Here is a 22,308-nt window from a genome sequence, read left to right as displayed (position 1 = left end):
TCATTCCCTACACAGGGACACAACTCAACGATCATCTCACCACCCACCAATCCTTGGTCTTCTTTGCTGGTGACAGCTGTTAACTGCAGCCTTCTTCAGCAGGCTCTCCTGCCAGGCAGTTAACCAGTCTCTCAATCTGGTCATCTGCCAGGTGGTAGATGAGGTAAAAAAAATTATGAAGTCCGAATGAAAAATTCAGCAGCAACTTTGCCTTTCCTCTGTTTCCGGGTTACATAATCATAAATATGTAACCTCTCTACTTTCCCAAATGTCAGGGTCAGCACCTCTGCAGGGAGGAGTGCAAATTAGGGGGTGCCCAATTTCATGTTTGTTACACAGAGACTCTTTGTGGAAAGTTTACTTGTGCTAACATTGGAAAGGACAGGGTCAATAAGACAATTCCCACAGTCAGAAAACTCGTCAGTACTCACTATCCAGATTCACCCATGAAGAATGGTCAGTAATGGGGATATAGTAGAAGAAGCTCGCTACCCCTGTAACTATACCCCAGCAAGGAGTCAATGCCATCAAGGAAGGAGGGATAGAAGGAGAAAATTAACAATAAAAATAGGGGGAAAAGAAATGCATTTAGCAATCCTCAATCAACAACAGATCTTTTAAGCAGGATCACATTATAATTCTAATGAAATTCTAGTATCATGCAGCCTTTGATTAGATAAAAATAATTTCCCTGTCTCTGTGAGAAATGGTTTAGTATGACACATATTATAGAATATTCATCATAAAACAATAATAAATTCTCTGTATTAACCAGTAACTGCTTCACCGTACCTTGAGTTGCAAACTCTACTACATTGACTGTTTTATATTAATCTTATACATAAGCTACACTGGGCAAACTCAGTGTTAGCAATTCAGCTCACATTTTGGGAGTACCAGTGCCGAGAGTTTTCTTCATTACAATCTATAGGTGTTGTATTTTTAAGGCAAGTGAATTTGCATTTTCATATCATTAATCTATTAGCTGATTTGGTGATTTTTTTTTCCTGAAAGTTTTGTCTGCCAACACTAAATCCAGCCTGTTAACTAATATCAAAATAAATAGATTACTGCCACCTAGGGAGAGAATTTTGGGACAAGTCTGTTAAAGGTTTGCATGATAAAATTACAAAACCATTTTTCCACTTTTATGAAGTCCTGGAAATCAATTATATTTTTGTATCTCAATAGCGAATAATTTTCTATGATACCACTGCGGCCCTCGGGAGACCAGCATTCAACAAAGAGCAGCAGCCTATTCAACCCTCATCACCTTTCCTTGACACCAGTGAATCGAACAGTGAAAAACTCAAACAGTGCTTCAATTATATCAATATTCTTGGCTGACAGTTTCAAAAATGAATTAATGGCTTTGATCCAGACCCTTTACAAACAATCCATTCTTTAACAGTAATTGCATGGATTACTTTTGACTTTGACATATTTTTCAATATGCTAATTATTTGCCAAATGTGCATGGTTGGCAGGGAATCTCAACTGTCAGCTGCACAAACTTGAAAGATCAGTCGCCTGATGTCTGCAATGCAGAAGATATAAACTATTCTGTAGCTTTTCTTACAGCATTTGCTTTATACTAAAAACAACAAAATAAATGATTACAGACCTGTCCAGGCTGTGTTCCTTTGGAAAGGATATCCAGGAGGTCTGCCGAGGACACAAAGTAAAACCTTGGGAAAGCTAAACGCTTAGTTTCAAGATACTCAGCTAAAGCCTTTTCACACAGGGCTAACCTACAGGAAAAGAGAGATTCAATTGTATCTTAATTCCCCTTCATTAGAACTGTGACCATATTACAAAAATACTAAAAATACTTAATAAACCTTCTATCTCTCCAAGGCTGTCGACCTACATGGGTCAAGCCAAGAGTGTGATGCAATCTGAAGGAAAATGTCTGACCCCCTGCCCTCCCGGTATCATTTCAGCACTGAATATTAAATATCAATATAAAAATGATCTTAGAAGTTAATGCTTACTAAACTGCCTCACTTTGCTTAATTGATTAAATACATATTTTAATCATGCAAGGGTGATTCTAACTAGTGTCCAATTTATAGCCCCATGCATCTGTTAAAGCAGCTATGCAGCTAGCTAAGTCCAAAGATGTGCGGGGTTAGGTTGATTGGTCATGCTAAATTGACCCTAGTGTCAGGGGGATTAGCAGGCTAAATGTGTGGGGTTACGGGAATAGGGCCTGGGTGGGATTGTGGTTGGTATAGACTCAATGGGGCAAATGGCCTCCTTCTGCACTGTAGGGATTGTATGATTCACTTGCCTGGTTGACTGCATCGCCAATAACACTCAAAAAGCTCAACACACCCCAGGACAAGCAGCCCACTGGATTGGTACCCCATCCACTGCCATAAACATTCGCATCCTCCACCACTAATGCACAGTGGCAGCAGTGTGTACCACCTGCAGGATGCAGTGCAGCAATTCGTCAAGATTCCTTTGACAGAATCTTTTAATCCGCAACCTTTACACCCAGGAGGATATGGTTAGAAGGTGTATGTGAACACCACTACCTGGTGTTCCTCCAAACCACACAGCATTCTGACCATTCTCCAGGGAAATTAGGGATGGGCAATAAATGCCTTTGTCAGCAAAGCTTGTCTCTCACAAAAATATTTTTAAAAATGGCTAAGGCTTATTGAAATGTCCCGAGGACATGAAAGGTGCTCTATAAATGCAAGTTATTTCTAATTAAGTTACAATTAAATGTGTGCATTATAATCCTATGCTTAACCATGCCTTTAATGTAAGGAATGAGTATTATTTGTGTTGTCCATTCAGTATGAGACACAAGGAGGCAGATTTGCAAGTTTCCATTCTCCTGGACACTGGTACACAGAGCGTACTTGAAGTACATTCTGTCTGCAGAAACCTGAAACCATCATATTTCTGATTAAGATCATTAGAACACATAATCAACTCCACTGCTAACCTTCCTCTGGGCAGAATGCCTCCAGATCCAGATACTTCCTTACTTTCTTAGGTTTCCACAGCCTTACTCCCTGTCCCCTTCAGTTCCTCAGCTCTAAAATAATCCAGGTGAAAGGTTCATCAACAAAGTTCCTCCAGTGCCTTTGTGGTTTGGTTCCCTTCTGGCACAGGAAAATGAGACTGAAATGCAAGGAAAGCGTCCTCCAACCTATGCTCCTTTTCTGTTTGTTATAGTTCAAGGCATGTCACCCCACCTGAAGAGAAGTCCCAAAATTCCTTGGATAACTCAAAGAAAAGAGACCCAATGTCATGGTGAGCCTCCTCTTTTTCTTTCACCTTGTTTCTGGGCACGGAGCACACTCAAATACAGGACAGGAAAATCATTCCTGTCATTAATGTACGGTTTTAAAAGGGCCCATAAAACATGTTGGGTCAATAATAGTATGAGATTAAAGGGGCTGAAAATCATCATACTCTCACAGTTCTATTGAGTTTATTGGAAATCCATTGCCTCAGACGTATTAAAAGAAAAACAGAAAATGCCAAAAAAATACAAGAAAAGCAGACCCAACATAATTCAGAAAGAAAGGAAAGAGAGTTTTTATCAGCCATCCTTCAACAGAATCAATAAGATTTCCATCTCTTTCCAGGTGCTGGTAGACTTGAAATATGTTTCCAGCAATTTCTAATTCCAATTGTTATTTCCAGAATTCCTCATTTTTTTCATCTTTAGGAGTCTTTTAAAAGTTACTATGAATGTTGTTCTTTGTTTGTTTGATAATGTATTTAACAGATACAAAAAAAGTTAAGGAATTATACATTCTTTGCTGGAATTGCAAGTGTTCTCTCTGTCCCAAAAGTACAGGATGGTTCTGGAAACCTTAATGTCCACAATTTGGTGCTATTAACATCTTAGAATCATAGAAACCCTACAAGGAGGCCATTCAGCCCATCGAGTCTGCACCGACAACAATCCCATCCAGGCCCCATCTCCGCTGAGTTACACTGCTAATCTCTCTAACCTATCACATCCTGGGACACTAAGTGTTAATTTAGCATGGCCAATCAACCTAACCCGCACATCTTTGGATTGTGGGAGGAAACCGGAGCACCCGGAGGAAACCCACGCAGACACAGGGAGAACGTGCAGACTCCGCCCAGACAGTGACCCAAGCCGGAAATTAAATCTGGGTTGCTGGAGCTGTGAGACAGTAGTGCTAACCACTGTGCCACCGTGCCGCCCATCTTGCTTATTTCCTCTGCTTACATCAGCTACTTTAATCTACAATGGCTTTTTTTCTAAACTGTTAACATTCAATTTAAATCTAGTCCTCTCAGGGCTCCTGTATCTTTAATGAGTTATTTCTCCTTTGGGTGCTCATGGGACGTGGACATCACTGACCAGGTCAGCATTTATTGGCCATTCCTAATTGCCCATGAGAAGATGTTAGTGAGCTACCTTCATGAACCACTGCACCCCATGTGATGTATGTACACAAACAGTGCTGCTAGGGAGTAACTTCCATAATTTTGACCAGTGTCAGTGAAGAAACAGTGATATATTTCCAAGTCAGGATGGTGAGTGGCTTGGACCCAAATTTGCAGGTGGTGGTATTCCCATGTATCTGCTGTCCCTGTCCTTCTAGATTATAGTGTTCATGGGCTTGGAAGGTGCTACCTAAGGAGTCTTGGTGAGTTCCTGCATTGCACCTTGTAGATATTACACACGGCTACTATTGTGCATCAGTGGTGGAGCGAGTGAATGTTTGTGGATGGGCTGCCAATTAAGTAGGCTAATTTGTCTTGGATGGTGTCAAGTTTCTTGAGTGTTGTTGGAGCTGCACTTGTCAAAGCAAGCAGAGACAAATCCATCACAATACTAACTTGTGCATTAGCTTTGGGGAATCAGGAGGTGAGTTACTTGCTGCAGGATTTCCACCCTCTGATCTGCCTTTGTAGCAACAGTATTTAGTCCAGTTCAGTTCCTGGTCAGTGGTAATCCCCAGGATGTTGATAGTGGAGGCTCAATGATGGTGTGATGTCAGTGAATGTCAAGGGGCGATAGTTAGATTCTCTCTTGTTGGAGATTGTCATCGCCTGGCACTTGTATGGCATGAATGTTACTTGCCACTTGTCAGCCCAAACCTGGATATTGTCCAGGTCTTGCTGCATTTGGACATAGAAACCCTACAGTGCAGAAGGAGGCCATTCGGCCCATCGAGTCTGCACCAACCACAATCCCACCCAGGCCCTACCCCCACATATTTACCCGCTAATTCCTCTAACCTACGCATCTCAGGACTCTAAGGGGCAATTTTTTTTTAACCTGGCGAATCAACCTAACCCGCACATCTTTGGACTGTGGGAGGAAACCGGAGCACCCGGAGGAAACCCACGCAGACACGAGGAGAATGTGCAAACTCCACACAGACAGTGACCTAAGCCGGGAATCGAACCCAGGTCCCTGGAGGTGTGAAGCAGCAGTGCTAACCACTGTGCTACCGTGCCACCCCATGGACTGCTTCAGTATCTGAGGAATCAGGACTGGTGCTGAACATTATGCAATCATCAGCGAACATACCCACTTCTGACCTTATGATGGAACAGAGATCACTGATTTGGACACTACCCTGAGGAACTCTTGCAGTGATGCTCTGGAGCTGAGATAACTGCCCTCAAATAACCATAATTTCAGATGTGGATTCCAACCAGTGGAGAGTCCATTGTAATCAATGCATTTCTGGTTTTGCAATAGTAGAGTTTTATCAGTGGTTCAGAATTACCCTTAGAACTCAGTCCACAAATCTATCAGGATGATTTTACTGAAGGAGAGAGCTGCTCTTTCTCAAAATTGAAACTATTCTCTCCAATAATCCATCTTTTAAGTTTAAGGGATCCAAATCATCAAGAAAGCATAGACAAAGCTGGCTGTAAGCATACACATCTGATTGTATTAAACACAGTACTAAAGTCCTTACCTTTGCTGAAGAGCTTCGAGTTTTTCATATAATTTTGGTTTATTTGTTGCTTCAATAACATTCTTTGTTTGGGCTGTTTCAGACATTAACTCCTTTTAAAAAACAATAAGAAAGCAGAAATGAGTGTGTAGATTTAAAATAATAATTAAATGGGTAGGGTGAATGAAAGTTCAGTCGAATTTCAGACATCCCTCTCATCCTCTGCCTGGCAAATATCAAAGGAGGAAAAAAGAGAGAGTCTGAGCTCAGTGAGAGAGAGGGAGCGTGAATGAGCAGGAGAAAGAGACTAATCTGAGCAAGGGAGTGAGAGTGAGAAACTGAATTCAAAGAGTTTGAGAGGCTGGCAGTATATAAAAGAAGTACTGTGTCAAATCCCAACTCTGGGCAACCTGCTTCACAAGTAGTCAGATGTTTGTCTGAGCCTCAAGGATCTGGTTGGCCGTCACTTGTGCGGGCATATGGACTTCTTGCAGAGGTTCTCAATAGTTCCCCCATCTTTTTCTTCAGAGATTTGATCCCAATTCTTATACCGCAAGTTACATGGTCCCAACAATGTGGAGATTTCTATTTTTATACCATCGGTAGGTTTAGATCAATCCAAGTTCCAAACACGATATTTGAATGCATGAAACATAAAGAAAGATCACACATTCTTGAGTTCTTCAATCCCCAGCCTCTCTCAAACTCACTGAGCTGAGTCTCTGTGGTCTGACTGAAACCCCGCCTCCCTCCCCCCGGCCTTATTTCCCCTAAATCTTACACTTCATGTTCATCGGGCTGGGAACAGCCTCTTCTACTCCTGGTGCAATTTTTTTTTAAAGGCAATGTTGTTCCTCGGGAAGCATAGCCCTCATTCACTCCACCATACTATGTTTTTAATAGATAACATTAATATAAGGCTATGGAATATTTATTGGCTATTATACATTCTTATTAGATCTCCACTTTGAATAAAACTAGCAGTGGCCACACTTTTCTTATCTGAACTCATCTATGCTTTTAAGTACAAGCATGTTCTCACACCCTAATTGAAGATGCTGCTTTTATCTGGTCAAATCCGGCCTGATCTGTATCTATCTTCACAGTAGAAGTCACAAAAAGCATCCCAAGAATAGCATAAGATCAAAGAGCAAAAAGGAGGGAGGAACTTAAAAATCATGATCATGAGATAAAAAACTGTCAAAACTAATGGGGTTCAAGGCTGACAAGTCCCCTGTGTTAATGTTGGAATCCTGTTACAATGAAGTGCATGCTTTTGTTTGTAAGCAAGAGCATGCTGTTACTAATTGGGCAAAGATTAGGGAAGTTAATGTTCCCACCACTGTCGGGGAGAGGGAAAGGGCAGTCTGTGCCTGTGGTTTTGTGAATAAATCGATGTTAAGAAAAAGACTGGCTCCAGATTCATTCTTCACCCAAGGTGTGAATAGCTGACTCTAACATCTGAACCTGATACTCTGCATTCTAGGGTCATAAAATAAGTGGCTGCAGGTATATTGGATGCATCGGTTGTAATCTTCCAAAATTTCCTGGATTCTGGAAAGGTCGTAGTAAGAAGTTTAACAACACCAGGTTAAAGTCCAACAGGTTTATTTGGTTTATTTGACCAAATAAACCTGTTGGACTTTAACCTGGTGTTGTTAAACTTCTTACTGTGTTTACCCCAGTCCAACGCCGGCATCTCCACATTCTGGAAAGGTCCCAGCAGATTGGAAAACTGCAAATCTAATATTCCAATTCAAGAAAGGAGGAAACCGTAAGCCAGTTAGTCTAACGTCTGTCATTGGAAAAATGCTAGAATCCATTCTTAAGAAGAACGTTTAGAAAATCATAGATCAGGTAGAGTCAACAAGGTTTTGTGAAAGGGAAATCATGTTTGGCAAATTTATTAGAATTCTTTGAGGATGCAAGGATGAACAAAGGGGAATCAGCAGATGTAGTGTTTTTGGATTTCGAAAAGGCATTCGGTAAGGCGTCACGTTAAAAATAAATTGCACAAGAGCTCATGGTGTTGGGGGTGATAACGAAGTGTGAATAGCGGATTGGCTAACTAACAGGAAACAGAGAGTCAGGATAAATCATTCATTTTCGGGTTGCCAAACTGCAACAAGTGAAGTGTCATTGGAATCAGTGTTGGGGTCTCAACTTTGTACAATCTATATTGATGAATGAATGAAGGAGGATACAATGAATTCTAGAAAAAGTGAGAGGGCATGGGATCCAAGGGGCTGCTGCCCGGTGGATCCAGAACTGGCTTGCCCAAAGGAGGCAGAGAGTGTGTATAGATGGGTCTTTTTCTAAATGGAGGTCGGTCACCAGTGGTGTGCCCCAGGGATCTGTTCTGGGACCCTTGCTGTTTGTCATTTTCATAAATGACCTGGATGAGGAAGCGGAGGGATGGGTCGGTAAGTTTGCCGACGACACAAAGGTTGGTGGGGTTGTGGATAGTCTGGAGGGATGTCAGAAGTTACAGTGGGACATAGATAGGATGCAAGACTGGGCGGACAAGTGGCAGATGGACTTCAACCCAGATAAATGCGTCGTGGTCCATTTTGGCAGGTCAAATGGGATGAAGGAGTACAATATAAAGGGAAAGACTCTTAGTACTGTAGAGGATCAGAAGGACCTTGGGGTCCAGGTCCATAGGACTCTAAAATCGGCCCCGCAGGTGGAGGAGGTGGTTAAGAAGGCGTATGGTGCGCTGGCCTTTATCAATCGAGGGATTGAGTTTAGGAGTCCTGGGATAATGATGCAGCTATATAAGACCCTCGTCAGACCCCACTTGGAGTACTGTGCTCAGTTCTGGTCGCCTCACTATAGGAAGGATGTGGAAAAGATTGAAAGGGTGCAGATGAGATTTACAAGGATGTTGCCTGGATTGAGTGGCATGCCTTATGAGGATAGGCTGAGGGAGCTCGGTCTTTTCTCCTTGGAGAGACGAAGGATGAGAGGAGACCTAATAGAGGTGTATAAGATGTTGAGAGGCATAGATCGGGTGGACTCTCAGAGGCTTTTTCCCAGGGTGGAAATGTCTGCACGAGAGGACACAGGTTTAAGGTGCTGGGGGATAGGTACAGGGGAGATGTTAGGGGTAAGTTTTTCACACAGAGGGTGGTGGACGAGTGGAATCGGCTGCCGTCAGTGGTGGTGGAGGCAAACTCAATAAGGTCTTTTAAGAGACTCCTGGATGAGTACATGGAGCTGAATAGGATGGAGGGTTATAGGTAGGTCTAGATGGTAGGGATGTGTTCGGCACAACTTGTGGGCCGAAGGGCCTGTTTGTGCTGTAGTTTTTATATGTTTCTATGAATGAGAATACAAATGATGACGCACATTGAATTTGATCTGATAGTCATTACAGAGATGTGGCTGCAGGATGACAAGGATTGGGCCCTGTATATTGAGGGGTATAGACATTCAAGAAGAATAGGAAGCTAGGTAAATGTGGAGGGGGAGCATTGTTGATAGGGATGGCAATGGTATAATTGTTAGAGATGACCTTGGTTCAGCAGATCAGGACGTAGAATCAGTTTGGGTGGAGATAAAGAACAGAAGAGGAAAAAAGTTAACAGAGGGAGCATTAGGCCCCCTAACAGTAACCACAATGTCGGACAAAGTATACAAGAAGAAATATTGATTGCTTGTGATAAAGGGACGGCAATAACCATGGGTGATATTAATCTACATACAAACTGGAAAAATCAGATTGGCAGTAGTGACCTGGATGAACTTGGTTCCTACACCTAAACAAAGGAAACTACGAAGGTACAAATGTGAGTTAGTAAGAGAGACTGGGGGACTTCATGAAAAGGCATGATGGTTGATAGGCAATGGTTAGTATTTAAGGAACTAATGTATGCATTGCAACAGATATACATTTCTTTCTGGCACAAAAGCACAACAAGAAAAGCAGCCCAACCATGGCTTACAAAATAAACAAAGGATAGTATAAGATCCAAAGAGGAGTCTTTGGAGAGACAGTACAAACTAAAGAGTACAATTCTAAAGTGGGAGTAGGAGCAGACGGACATAGGTGTATATGTTTATAAGTCATTAAAGGTGGTAGGACAGGTTGAGAGCAGTTAATAAAGTATACAGCATCCTACACTTTATTAATAGGGACATAGAGAACAAGAGTGAGGAGGTTATGTTGAGCTTGTATAAGACACTAGTTAGACCTCAGCTGGAGTACTGCATTCAGTTCTGGGCATCACATTTTAGGAAGGATATGAATGCATCGGAGAGAGTGCCGAAGAAATTTACGATAATGATTCCAGGGATGAACATCTGATAGAAATATTCAAGATCTTCAGGAGGAATCTGGACACAATAGAGAGGGAGAAACTGTTCCCACTGGCAGAAGGATTGAGAACAAGAAGGCACAGATTTAAGATAAGTAGTAAATGAAGCAAAGCGAGATGAAAAAAAAGTTTTCACACAGCGAATGGTTAGGGTCTGGAATATATTGCCTGAGAATGTGGTGGAAAGAGATTCAATCAAGGTATTCAAGGGAGAATTAGATGGCTATTTGAAAAAAAACAATGTGCAGGGTTACGGAGAGAAGGCAGGAGAATGGCACTAGGTGAAATGCTCATTCCAAGGATCAGTGCAGAGACAATGGGCTGAATGGCCTCCTTCTGCGCTGTAACAATTCTCCATTGGCAGTATTATTGCATTGAGGAAAATCTAGACTGATAACTTTTTAAAATGACGTATTACCTTAAAAATAAAACAAAATAAAATAATAATTCAACCTTGAAGTCGAAATCTATTTCATCAAATCGCTTGGCATCTTCAGGAAGTTGGTTGCGAATGTCCTCAGATCCAATGAAAATGCTCTCGAGGTGAGACCATGTACGCTGGACCTCCATCCAGATAAAGATGACAGAGTCTGCCACTGTCAGCTTTTTTTGCCAGGTTGAGACTTGCTCAATGAAATACTCGACATGTTTGCTCAGTAGTATAACTTGTAATTGCACCTATAAGGCAAGAAGAAACAAAGATAATTTTTTAATGATCAATACAACAAGAGTAAGAGGAAGTTGAAAACAGAAAGTTATGGAAAAGCTCAGCAGGTCTGGCAGCATCAGTGGAGGGGGAAAAATAAATTTTGAATCCAATATGGCTTCTTCAGAACCCTTCAGAGTTCCAAAAGGTCATATTGGACTCAAAACGTTAACTTTGTTTCTCTCTCCACAGAGGCTACCAGACCTGCTGAGTTTTTACAGAACTTTGTTTTTTATTTCAGACCTCCAGCATCCACAGTATTTTGTTTTTAGAGAGCTGTCTGTTATAAGATTGATCCTTATAGCGGAGAAAGTGATAGGAAAATGCAAATGCCACACCTCTATTTCGATGGATGCTATAAAAATCAATTTTACACCCATCGCGCCATTAATACATTCTACTGTTCATTCATAAAAATACATCTTTAAAGACATTTCTGGTATTTCAGCTAACTCAGGAATCATGGAATAATAGAACAAGACAGGAAAGGCCATTCAGCCCATCACATCTGTCAGCTCTTTTATCGAGAAATTTCCTGCTCTTTCCCCATATCCCTGCAAATTTTAAAAATCTCCTTAAGCATTTACCCAATTCTCCATTGAAGGCTACTATTGAATCTGTATCCGCCATCAGTCTGGCTGTGCATTCCAAATTCTAACTACAGACTCCCTAATCACCACTGCATAAAAATCTTTTTCCTCACGGGTTTTTTTGTCAATCATCTAAAATGTGTCCTCTGGCTATTGACACTTATAAGAAGTCTAACAACACCAGGTTAAAGTCCAACAGGTTTATTTGGTAGCAAAAGCCACTTATGTCATTGGAAACAGTTTCCTGTTATGTCCCCCACTAAGCCCTTTGTGATTTTAAACACCTCTATCAAATTTCTTCTTGGCCATCCTCTGCACTCAGGGGAACCACCCCAGCTTCTCCAGGTTACCCAGACAACTGTAATCCCTTGTCACTGAGCCACTCGTCAATTTCTACTGTACCTTTTCCAAAACCGTCACATGTGGTTCACAGATTGAATACAATACTCTGGCTGGGGCTAATTGATGTGTTTTAGATAGGTTTAGCACAACTTCCTGGCTATTGCATTTTATACCTTTATTTATAAAACCTGGAATCCGATATGCTTTATTTACCTGTCCTGACACCTTCAAAGGTTAATGCACAAACAACCCAAGGTCTCTCTGCTCTGCACCCACTTTAAAATTGCACCATCTAGCATGTATTGTCTCTCCATATTCTTTGATAAAACCTATTAACAATGTGGCACGATGGTAAACGTTCTGGGAGCAGGTCAGAAGTCAGAGAGCCTTGTTAAGTAGGAAGTAGCTTTGCCATTCCCTTTGGTTCAACCTTTGAGGATTGGTGTTCAAACTTTTAAAGTTTATTTATTGTCACAAATAGGCTTACATTAACACTGCAATGAAGTTACTGTGAAAATCTCCTTGTCACCACACTCCGGTGCCTGTTCGGTACACTGAGGGAGAATTTAGCATGGCCAATGCATCTAACCAGCACGTCTTTCGGACTGTGGGAGGAAACCGGAGCACCCGGAGGAAACCCACGCAGACATGGGGAGAACATGCAGACTCCGCACAGACAGTGATCCAAGCTGGGAATTGAACCCGAGTCCCTGGCGCTGTGAGGCACTGCGGTTAGGCCACTGAAAAAAACGTGAGTCGAACATGTTTCATTCAGTCATAATGAAATTCTAAGACAGGTCCTGAAACAGGTATTGGGCCCTTTATTAATATATACAAGCTGACCAATGCATTTTTGTAGGCCATCAGAGGTACCTAAAAATTGCACAATTCAGTATGATAAGGGGTGTGCTTCAGCTGCCTTGGGATGTTGGGCTTAGCACTGCGAAATTGGTGTTATTTCTTCCACTTTGCATCCCAAAATATGGCCTTAGCAAGATCCAATTTCTCTCCTGTGGGAGATATTTTAAACCTGACCTACTTGTGGTGAAACTGATGCAATATGATTGGCGACTCATTTTACACCCAATTTCAGCTTCCATGGACGTTGAGTTAGGTTAACCTCACTTGTACCTTCAATGATAGCATTTCCTCAATAAGACAGATAAAATTAAAGGATCATACTTGGCTGTCATCTAGAATTTCAATGAGTTCTTCATCAAACTTTAACAGAGGGGAACCCGTTCTATGGTGCTCTTCATATGAAAATTCCATATTGGTCCACGTGTGACTGATTTCTGTGAGAACCTGAAAACGAGAGATCATTGGTTATTCATCTAAGAGATTTGTTCAAAAGCATGATCTAATTTTCTGAAAATGACCATTTAACTGCTATTCTATTCTCACATTGTTCATATATTCTACCTTGAATTGAAATGTTTATTCCTCATTTAGATACATGTACAAAAAGCAAATTAATAGTGTCATGACTGAGTCCATTTCAGCATTAATCTGTAAAGTTCAGAACATTAAATAGCAACAATCATAATAGCTTGAAGGACCGCTACTCTTTTTCCACCACAGCATACAAAAAATGTAATTTGCTGTTGCATTTACAGGTAATTTGAAGCTACATTGTCGGAGGCGGAAGCATTAAAATTATGCGGTCTTTGTAATGTCAAATATCTTCTGAAATACTCAAAAAGCTATTACTAGATTTCCACCCTCAAATGAAGGATCAAAAGAAGATTTAGATTACTAAATTGTCATTAAAACTTTTTGGATTACATAAACAGATAGGTATAGCAGAAAATAATATTGAGCAAATATACAGGTCTGGCAGCAACTCTGGAGAAAGAAACAGAATTAACATTTCAGATCAATGATCCTTTGTCAGAATTGGAAGTGCTAAGAGATGTAACTGTTTTTAAACCAGGCACGGTAAAGTCTACAATAGGATGGAAAGCAGGGGTAATTAAGTGACAATAGTGACGGCAAAAAAGAGATAGTAATGAGGCAGATGAAGGAAGAAAAGCAATTTGGAGAGGAAGCATACATGCAAAAGCAGAAACAACACGAGCACCAATGTCAAAAAAAAGGAAAAGAGGATATGATCTAAAATTGTTGAACTTAATGTTTAATCTGGAATGCTGTAAAGTCTGGAATGTTGTTGAAAGATGGGATGCTGTTGCTTGAGTTTACATTGAGCTTCACTGGAACTGTACAGATGGCAAAGGACAAAAAGGCCAGTGTTTAATTGGGACAGTGATTTAAAAAGACATGTGAGTAGAAATTCAGGGTTATACTTCATGATTGCAAAGCAGTCACCCAATCTGAGTTTGGTTAACTCAGTGTCGAGGAGACACATGTGAGCAGTGAATGCAGTAGGTTAAAGTGAAAGTAGTACATGCATATTGCTATTTCCTCTGGAAGGTGTGTTTGGACTTTGGATGGTGAGGAGGAAAGAAGTAAAAAGGCAGATGTTGCATTTCTTGTGGAAACGTGTCATGAGAAGTGGTGCGGCTGTTGGGTGTAATTATAAGACAAGACTATAGTGCCACAAAGGGGAAAGTCTCTTCGGAAATAGTGGAGAATGAGCAGTTGAGCCTTTTGACCAATATTCACCATCAGCCCACTGACTCCCTTCTCCATTGGGGAAATCAAACGCAGATTGAGTTTTGTTCAATCAGATAGATTTGGGTCACTTTGCAGAACATCACCATTCAGTTTGGAAGTATGACCCCTCCCCCAAGTTGCCTTTAATTTTAACACTCCATTGCACAGCCACGTTTCTGTACTTGTCTTGCTACACTGATCGAATGAGGATCAATGTAAGATGAAGGAACAGCACTTTTGCCTTCGAATAGGTTTCTAGATTCAAAATCGAGTTCAATAATTTCAGATCATAATCTCTGCTGCTTTTCAGTGGCAGCTGTTAGTGCTTTCATATTGACACCTTCTGTTCCTTCACTTGTCCCATTACTATTTCTTTTTGCCTTGTGCCATCATGCAAGGGCAGGATGAATGGCTCTCAGTGGGTCCCCTTCTTCCCGATGCTAGGCTCCTCAATCAGGTGCTGAGTACCATTAACAAGGGACTCCCCATGGAAACCTACAAACAAACATGCCCAGGTTGTTTGTCGTGTTCCCTGCATGACGCCCCCCCCCCCACCCCCCCAACTGAATGCTTTGTCGTCTCCCCCCCCCCCCCCCCCCGCCACACTGAATGCTTGGTTAATACCAAGACAGGACGAGGCCCTTAAACGACTTCCTGCCTTGGTGTTAATTGGGGTGGAGGTGGGAAGGCAGTGAGTCTCCACCTGTTATCCTCCCACCTGCTTAAATACCACACTGCCACCAAACCCGTCACATGGGAGGGTACACAATTCCGCCCTTTATCTCTGCTTCACCTTCCACGGATGCTGCCAGGCCTCGGTTATTAACAGCATTTTCAGTTTATATTTCAGATTTCTAGCATTTTCAGTGTTTTGCTTTTGAGGAAACACAGTTTAATTGAACAATCTGTTCTCCAAGCCACAACTAGAAAACTCTAGAAACAGAAAAGCCAAAAACCTTCTCTATTCCCAATTCCTTCACAGCTTTGTCCACAATATTCCGGACTTCATCTTCCACTCTGTGTAACTTTAGAGCTAACAGGTCAGCCAGGATTGTATCATCACTCATAATAAACCTAACCTGAAAAAGAAGAAGAAACAACATCAATCCTGTGTTAAAAATACAAACATTACGAATACTGTGAAAATTATCTTGCATTTTCTGAGGCTTTTGCGTGAAAATATTATTGACGCACTCATTAAATACACATCTTTTTAACCTGTGCTTAATGCTCTCTCCACTCACATTGTCTGTACCTTTAAGACTTGATTAGCTGTAAAGACTCGCATTCCAATCATTATTCTGTAAATTGAGTTTGTGTCTTTATATGCCCTGTTTGCTGTTTGTGAGCAGATCTCCCACTCACCTGACGAAGGAGCAGCGCTCCGAAAGCTAGTGGCGTTTGCTACCAAATAAACCTGTTGGACTTTAACCTGATGTTGTTAGACTCCTTACTGATCTCACTTGTGGCCAGAGACAATTTGAAAATTACTGCTGGTGGCCCTGATATCTCCTCCTTTGCCTCGCTCAACAGCCTGGGATACATCTCACCTGGGTTTGTGGAATTATCCGCTTTTAAGACTGCTAAACCTGCTGGTATCTTCTCTCTCTCTGTATATAAGTTTCCTCTAATATTTCACAGTCCTCATGGCACATTTCTCGTGGCAGCCGCAAGGTTCAATGATGCCATCCTTGAAGTTATGCTGAACTGGCGAGAGGTGAGTGGCAGAAGGGCACCCCAGCCAGTAAATAACATCAGCCGGGTTTCCTGGGGCTTGGAAAATCCGGGAGGCAAAAGGAATCATGAAGGGCCAGGTCCATAAGGCAGGTGTATTTACAGCACAGCTTGTGGGCCAGGAGCAGCCAGCGTGTTTCCCTCGGGCCTTACACACATACCTCTTCACAGCCCCTAGCACTGATCAACCACATTCTTGCCGACTGCCCTGACCTCCATGATCTGTCAATCAGATTGGCTATCGAACAGAAAACCAGCAGAAGAAAAAATTTACCCTGCTGAGGTTAGCAGCTGGATACACAAGAAACTCTTGTTTTGGGTTTTCCTGTTCAAGAAATCCTATCACTTTCTACAGCCTCAAGTAAAGATTAGGACCTATGTTATGTGATATTTAATCACTAGGCTGAACTTAAACAAAATTTGAAGTATTTTTTAGATGTAATCCTTCATACTCTTGATATGAAGCCATATTCAGTGTATGATATAAATTAAAGCTAAATTAGTAAAGAAATGTGAATTATTGTAATAACTTATTTCGCACTAACCCCAGTGGAATTCATCAGCTGGTACCAGTGCCTGTCTCTGATGGCTGGGTTTTGTAATTCCGTCACTGCTCGTAGTGATGTGAACAGGTTCTTTACAGTGGAGTCCAGACTGGTATATGCATCCCAAGCACGCACTTCTTTGTCTAACATTCTGATCTCCTACACAAGGTGTAAAGCAAGATGAAATGAGAATTTTGACTAAAACAATGTACCTCGGGTTATTTTTATCATGCACATGTTTGAATGAAAGACTTCTGTACTGCAAAACAATGTCAAAGAATATCGCACAAAGGAAGCAAACACATTCGTGCAAAGCTAAAAAAAAATCGATGGTCTTGTAAGATGCAGGATGAGGGGGAGAAAGTTATTGAGTTAAATTAACTGAGCCTGTGCATTTAGCACCAGAGTGCAATCCTTTTGTGCCAATTATTTGACCTGTACTCCATTTGAGCTTAACTGTAAGTTGAGAGCATATGACTAGTCAATTTGTACTCCGGTGCCGATGCATTTTCTATTTTGTAATTTTCTGCCACTACATCATGAGAAAGTAGCATCAATATTGCCAGTTTATGCCTCGGACAAGAAACCTCACTTGGGTTGAGAGGTTTTTATCAAATCAGGGTATTAGGTCCATTCCACCAAAGCACAGCACACTACAAGTAGTGATAAATTCTGGGCTATGTTACAGCTGAGCAATCCTTTATCAAACGGGTCCAAAACAGGCACATCACCAAATTTCATACAGCACAGTTTTGTACTGCTATCTCCCAGCACAGCCACATCAAATGAGATGGTGGCTAATGCTTTTTCAATGAGAGTTCTGAACGCACATTCTTTTGCCAATATTTTTAGGGAGCTTGTGTAAGATTGTGTTGACTTGTCTACTTTCTGGTCCGTGGGATTGAATGCGTGTCTATCAAGGGTTAGGTGTTTTAATGGGGGGCAAATGCTCTCAAATTGTTTCAGGATCATCTCAGGGTCTTCTTCATCTTCCTCTGTTTAGGGCCTGTACTGTGCTGTACTGTTCTATGTTCTATGTACTCAAATTTTTCAATGGCCTCGGGACCTCGAACAGGATATAAGCCCGTACATTTTTGAATTGTCAGAGAGTGTGGCACCACAGTAAATACACCAGCCTCTCTGGAACTTTTCAAAACTACCTGGAGTATCTGCATCAAAGACCAGTGGGTTGACGCGGTGAAGTCCTTGTGCCATACTGCCAACTTCTGACACCAGACGGAATGTTGGGCGTTCCTCAAATCACCAACACCAACGACTTCAAACAAAGGTAGTTAGTACCAAGCTCAACAGCTACATGCAGTATTTGTGCCCTCTGCCAGAGATAACTCCCACCATGTGACCTCCCATAGAGCCGCATCATCACACCTCACGTGACCACTCAGTCCACAGGCTGGGAATGGGTTTTTTGGGGTACAGCTTCCGCTGTGCACAACTGTGTGTCCAATAGTACTTCCTTGAAATGATTTTCTCGTCTCCATTTGCAGCAACATTTTAAACAAATTCAGGGAGATTTACTCTGGGCAGTGCGTGCAAACCATAAACATGAGCAGCGGAAATCTTACATTTATTTATAATGTTACTAAACAAAGCAACTTGAGGAAATTCCATATTGCTGCAGTGTGGTGTGAATTTTTCATTTGTCCCCCTTGCTACACTTATGATCTTTGAATAAGACTTGTTGACTTAACATACACAACAGCAAAAGCAGAAAAATGCTGGAAAATCTCAGCAGGTTTGACAGCATCTGGGGAGAGAGAATAGAGCCAAAGTTTTGAGTCTGGATGACCCTTCGTCAGAGCTGACTACTCTCTCTCCCCAGATGCTGTCAGACCTGCTGAGATTTCCCAGCATTTTTCTGTTTTTGTTTCAGATTCCAGCATCTGCAGTATTTTGCTTTTATCATTATGTTGATTTAATATACTAATTAGCAGCAATGCTGTGAGCAAACTTGTTTGAATTGAAAATAAAGGGTGAGGGAGAGTGGAGAATGAGGTTTAAGTGACCTGAGGACCACTTCAAAGCTGCCCAGCCTCTTGGAACAATGTAAGACATAACTGGAATTGTAAAAGGACAATCAGAGAAGAGGGGGACACCCTAAAAATGAAAAGTGGACTAAAATAGAATAACACAGCAATATACAACTTCTTGGTTTTTAGGATTCTAGTGCATGAGGATGCAAGATTTAAACTGTTGACAACTTGGCCAAAAGCGGAGAAGACAACAATGTTAGTAAGAAGCTGCCTTGCCTTTGCAAATCTCCGGAGCTCCACATCCATCTGCTCCACGTTGATTTGTCTCCACTGTGTCTTGGTCCAGTCATCAATATTAGTCTGTTAAATGGAAAATAGACACATTTAAACTGAAAATAAAAATCATTTATTTAAAATGCTTTCATTGATAATCACTAGATGCAGTATATCTTTGTAAAATTTGGAACAAACTATTTGGGGGCTCAAGTGCTATTTAGTTAGCTCGAAGTGCAGAAATTGAATTTTACAGGTCATTTGAGGATCGACAGGGAGTAATGAAGGCTGGCAAAACAGCATGGGGGATGGGACTGCCTAATTCTTTCCACCATGCTATTTTGCCAGCAGTGCAAAAGTTGGCACATCGGTCAATGGAATCACTCTAGTCGCCAATAAAGGACCACTTCTGCCTGTGGGAATTTTCCATGCCATCACACAAACAAACATTTGGGGTGAAACCTTGCGGTCTCACAGTGGGTTTCGGAGGGGGTGGAAACTCTTTTATGGGCACTCCAGGTGGTAACATTGCCAAATGCGTAGAACGACACCCAAGCCTCAACCGTCTATCCCTGACTGCCTGGCCCCAGTATCCCATAACCTCATTTACCCCACTTCCAAGGGCCCTCAGCCATTAAGGTGCTTCTTCCATGTAGCTGCAGCCTCAACAATGACCACTACTTGCAATGGCGCTGCAGAGCTGCCGGCACACGAATTGAACTGGCAGCTCTTGGGGGCAGACCTTGCTTTGATGGCAGTCTCAGTAGCGCCACTTAATTGGCCAGTGCCAGCCCCCGCGTCCCAATACCTGATAAAGCAGGGTCCTTTCCTGCTTTCAGTCCTAGCAGTGAGACATCTGCCCTCATGACAAAATTCATCCCAAGAAATGAGCAGGATAAAAGTTTCCTGTGACGATTTATTTGGACGATAGACATTTTCTATCCTCTCCCCCAAGGTCACCATGAGTAAACAAGTGGCATAAAACACTAATTTTCAAACAGGAGCATCTGGATCTCGTGGGACTTCCTAAAGCAATCAGATATTCAGCAATGCATCTTCAGATGTCTGCTTGAAATATTTGATAACAACTAGCACCGTGTTTCTTTATCTATATTTCTACAATGACAGCATACCACATCTCAAATTGCATTTCAACATTTAGAGCAAGGATTACCAGGTGTATGTTATATTTGCAGGCAGTGCCCATATAGAAAGTTTAAGGACAATGACTCATGAGAGACTGAATGTCAGTCAAGCAGTCTGACGACACAGGGAGTGGAGAGGTTTAAACTATCCTTTAACACTGCAATTTAATTCTAGAGATGGTAGCGTAGTGGTAATGTTACTGGAATCCAGAGGCCAAGATGAATGTTCTTGGGACATGGGTTCAAATCCCACTATTGTAGCTGGTGGAATTTAAAATTCAATTAATTAATAAGTCTAGAATTGAAAGCTCATCTCAGCAATGGTGACCATAAAGCTATCATCGATTGGCATGAAAACCCATCTGGTTTACTAAAGTTGTCCTTTAGGAAACCTGCCAACCGTACCTGGTCAGGCCTACATGTGACTCAACCACAACAACATGGTTGACTCTTACATGCCCTCTGAAATGTCCCTGCAAGCCAGTCAGTTGTATCAAACTGCTACAGAATGTACTACAGTGTTTCAAGAAGGTGGCTCATCACCACCTTCTCAAGGGAAATTAGGGATGGGCAACAAATGCTGGCCCTATCACTGACACCCACATCCAATGAAGGAGTTTTTAAAATCCCCCTGGTGAGAAATCGATAGTATTAGGATTTGCTGTCCGTTTTATACACTACCCAATTTTACTGTTTCCGCCCTTTCCACCTTCACTCTGGTGATGAAGTTCCAAACTATCTTTTGTCACCACTAAAATTGAATGACCCAATCCTCTCCTTCAACCTCCATAAACTTCAGCTCATCTGAAACTTTGTTTCCAGTATCCTCCCCTGCATCATGCGCCCACTCACTCATCAGCCTTCCTCTTAAATGACTTCCAATTCCCAATACCTCCAATTATTATCCTCTTCTTAAAATCCATTTATGGCTTCGCACCCTCCTTATTGCCTTCTCCAGCCTACAACCTATACCCTAAACTCTCCATTCCTTCAACTCTGTTTTTTGTGCGTCCCTCCTCCCCAGCATTGGCATGTCTTCGGCCACCTACATCTCATGCTCTGGCATTCTTTCCCTAAACCCCTTCCCCTTCTCCATATTGCTTGCTCTCTCTCTCTCCGCTTTGAATTATCTCTTTAAACCCTACCTCTTTCCCAAGCTTTTAGTTATTCTGCCTAATATTTCATTCTTTGGTTTGGCATCCAGTGCTTTATTTGGTCTCTGTGAAGGGCCTTGGAATATTTTTCTGTTTTAAAGGTGCTGCAAGAACATAGAACAAACACAAGGGGCTTCCTATGATCTAACTGGATGATGGCTGATCTGTATCCTAACTCCATTTACCTGACTTCACTTTATACTCCTTAATATACTTGCCTAAGCAAAACCTATCAATCTCAGTTTTTGACATTTTTAATTGACCTAGTCACAACAGCTTTTCAGATTTCAACTACACACAATAAATCTAAGTTGTTGTAGCACCAGTCACCTGACCACCTGACAAGCGGTTGCGAGTGCTAATCCTGCCTTGCCCGTATTTGGGGTTTTCCTGTCCAGTGAGATTCAGCAGATCTCACTGTATCTTTCAATTGAATTATCACAAGGCAGGAGAATATTTCATTTCACGACTCAAGAAAAGACAGTCATGCTGGTTTTACCCTTGGTAAAATGCAACCCTGTTGTATAATCCCAGGGTAACATTAATTATGACCCTCACCTTGAACAGTGTCATTTCACAGTGTGATGGGGAAAAAAAGTACAATGGAAAAGAAAGGAAACTACAAGAATAATAATGACAATTAGATACTTTTTTAATGACACAAAAATAAATAGATGCTTTACCTTTACGTATACAATAATATCCCAGAGTTGCTTGAGTAGAACTATATCTCGACGACACTGTTTTAACTGCTTATACTCCGGAACAGTCACCTCAAACAGGTTAGCCGATTCTTGCATTTGTATTGTCATTTCTTCTAGGGTACTGAGCTCCTGGTTAGCCTGAATGGCAGAATTGGAAAGAGTGCAATTCATTCTAGCAGGATTGTTAATTCTACTGCCCACAGGATTAATATTCACGAAACAGACAGAACAATTCACAGCAGTGTTGGCATTGTTATTAATGGTGCAGCAGTAT

The 22,308-nt window shown here is 41.6% G+C and overlaps 1 protein-coding gene across 1 annotated transcript in view; it reads right to left on the bottom strand.

Moving 5' to 3' along the window:
- LOC144503618 (dynein axonemal heavy chain 11-like) overlaps nucleotides 1–22,308 on the bottom strand; it is a 383,758-nt gene that overhangs the window by 265,541 nt on the left and 95,909 nt on the right. Inside the window, exons 21-28 of the mRNA XM_078228239.1 lie at nucleotides 22,014–22,172; nucleotides 19,035–19,118; nucleotides 16,768–16,926; nucleotides 15,445–15,567; nucleotides 13,058–13,180; nucleotides 10,691–10,915; nucleotides 5,940–6,031; nucleotides 1,625–1,751 (exon numbers count right to left, since the gene is read on the bottom strand). Coding sequence (XP_078084365.1) covers nucleotides 1,625–1,751; nucleotides 5,940–6,031; nucleotides 10,691–10,915; nucleotides 13,058–13,180; nucleotides 15,445–15,567; nucleotides 16,768–16,926; nucleotides 19,035–19,118; nucleotides 22,014–22,172 — 1,092 coding nt within the window. The remainder of the gene's footprint in view (nucleotides 1–1,624; nucleotides 1,752–5,939; nucleotides 6,032–10,690; nucleotides 10,916–13,057; nucleotides 13,181–15,444; nucleotides 15,568–16,767; nucleotides 16,927–19,034; nucleotides 19,119–22,013; nucleotides 22,173–22,308) is intronic.

This window comes from Mustelus asterias, chromosome 2 (genome assembly GCF_964213995.1).
Source record: "Mustelus asterias chromosome 2, sMusAst1.hap1.1, whole genome shotgun sequence".
Classification (NCBI taxonomy): Eukaryota; Metazoa; Chordata; class Chondrichthyes; order Carcharhiniformes; family Triakidae; genus Mustelus; species Mustelus asterias.
This window is presented reverse-complemented; position numbering and strand designations above follow the sequence as displayed.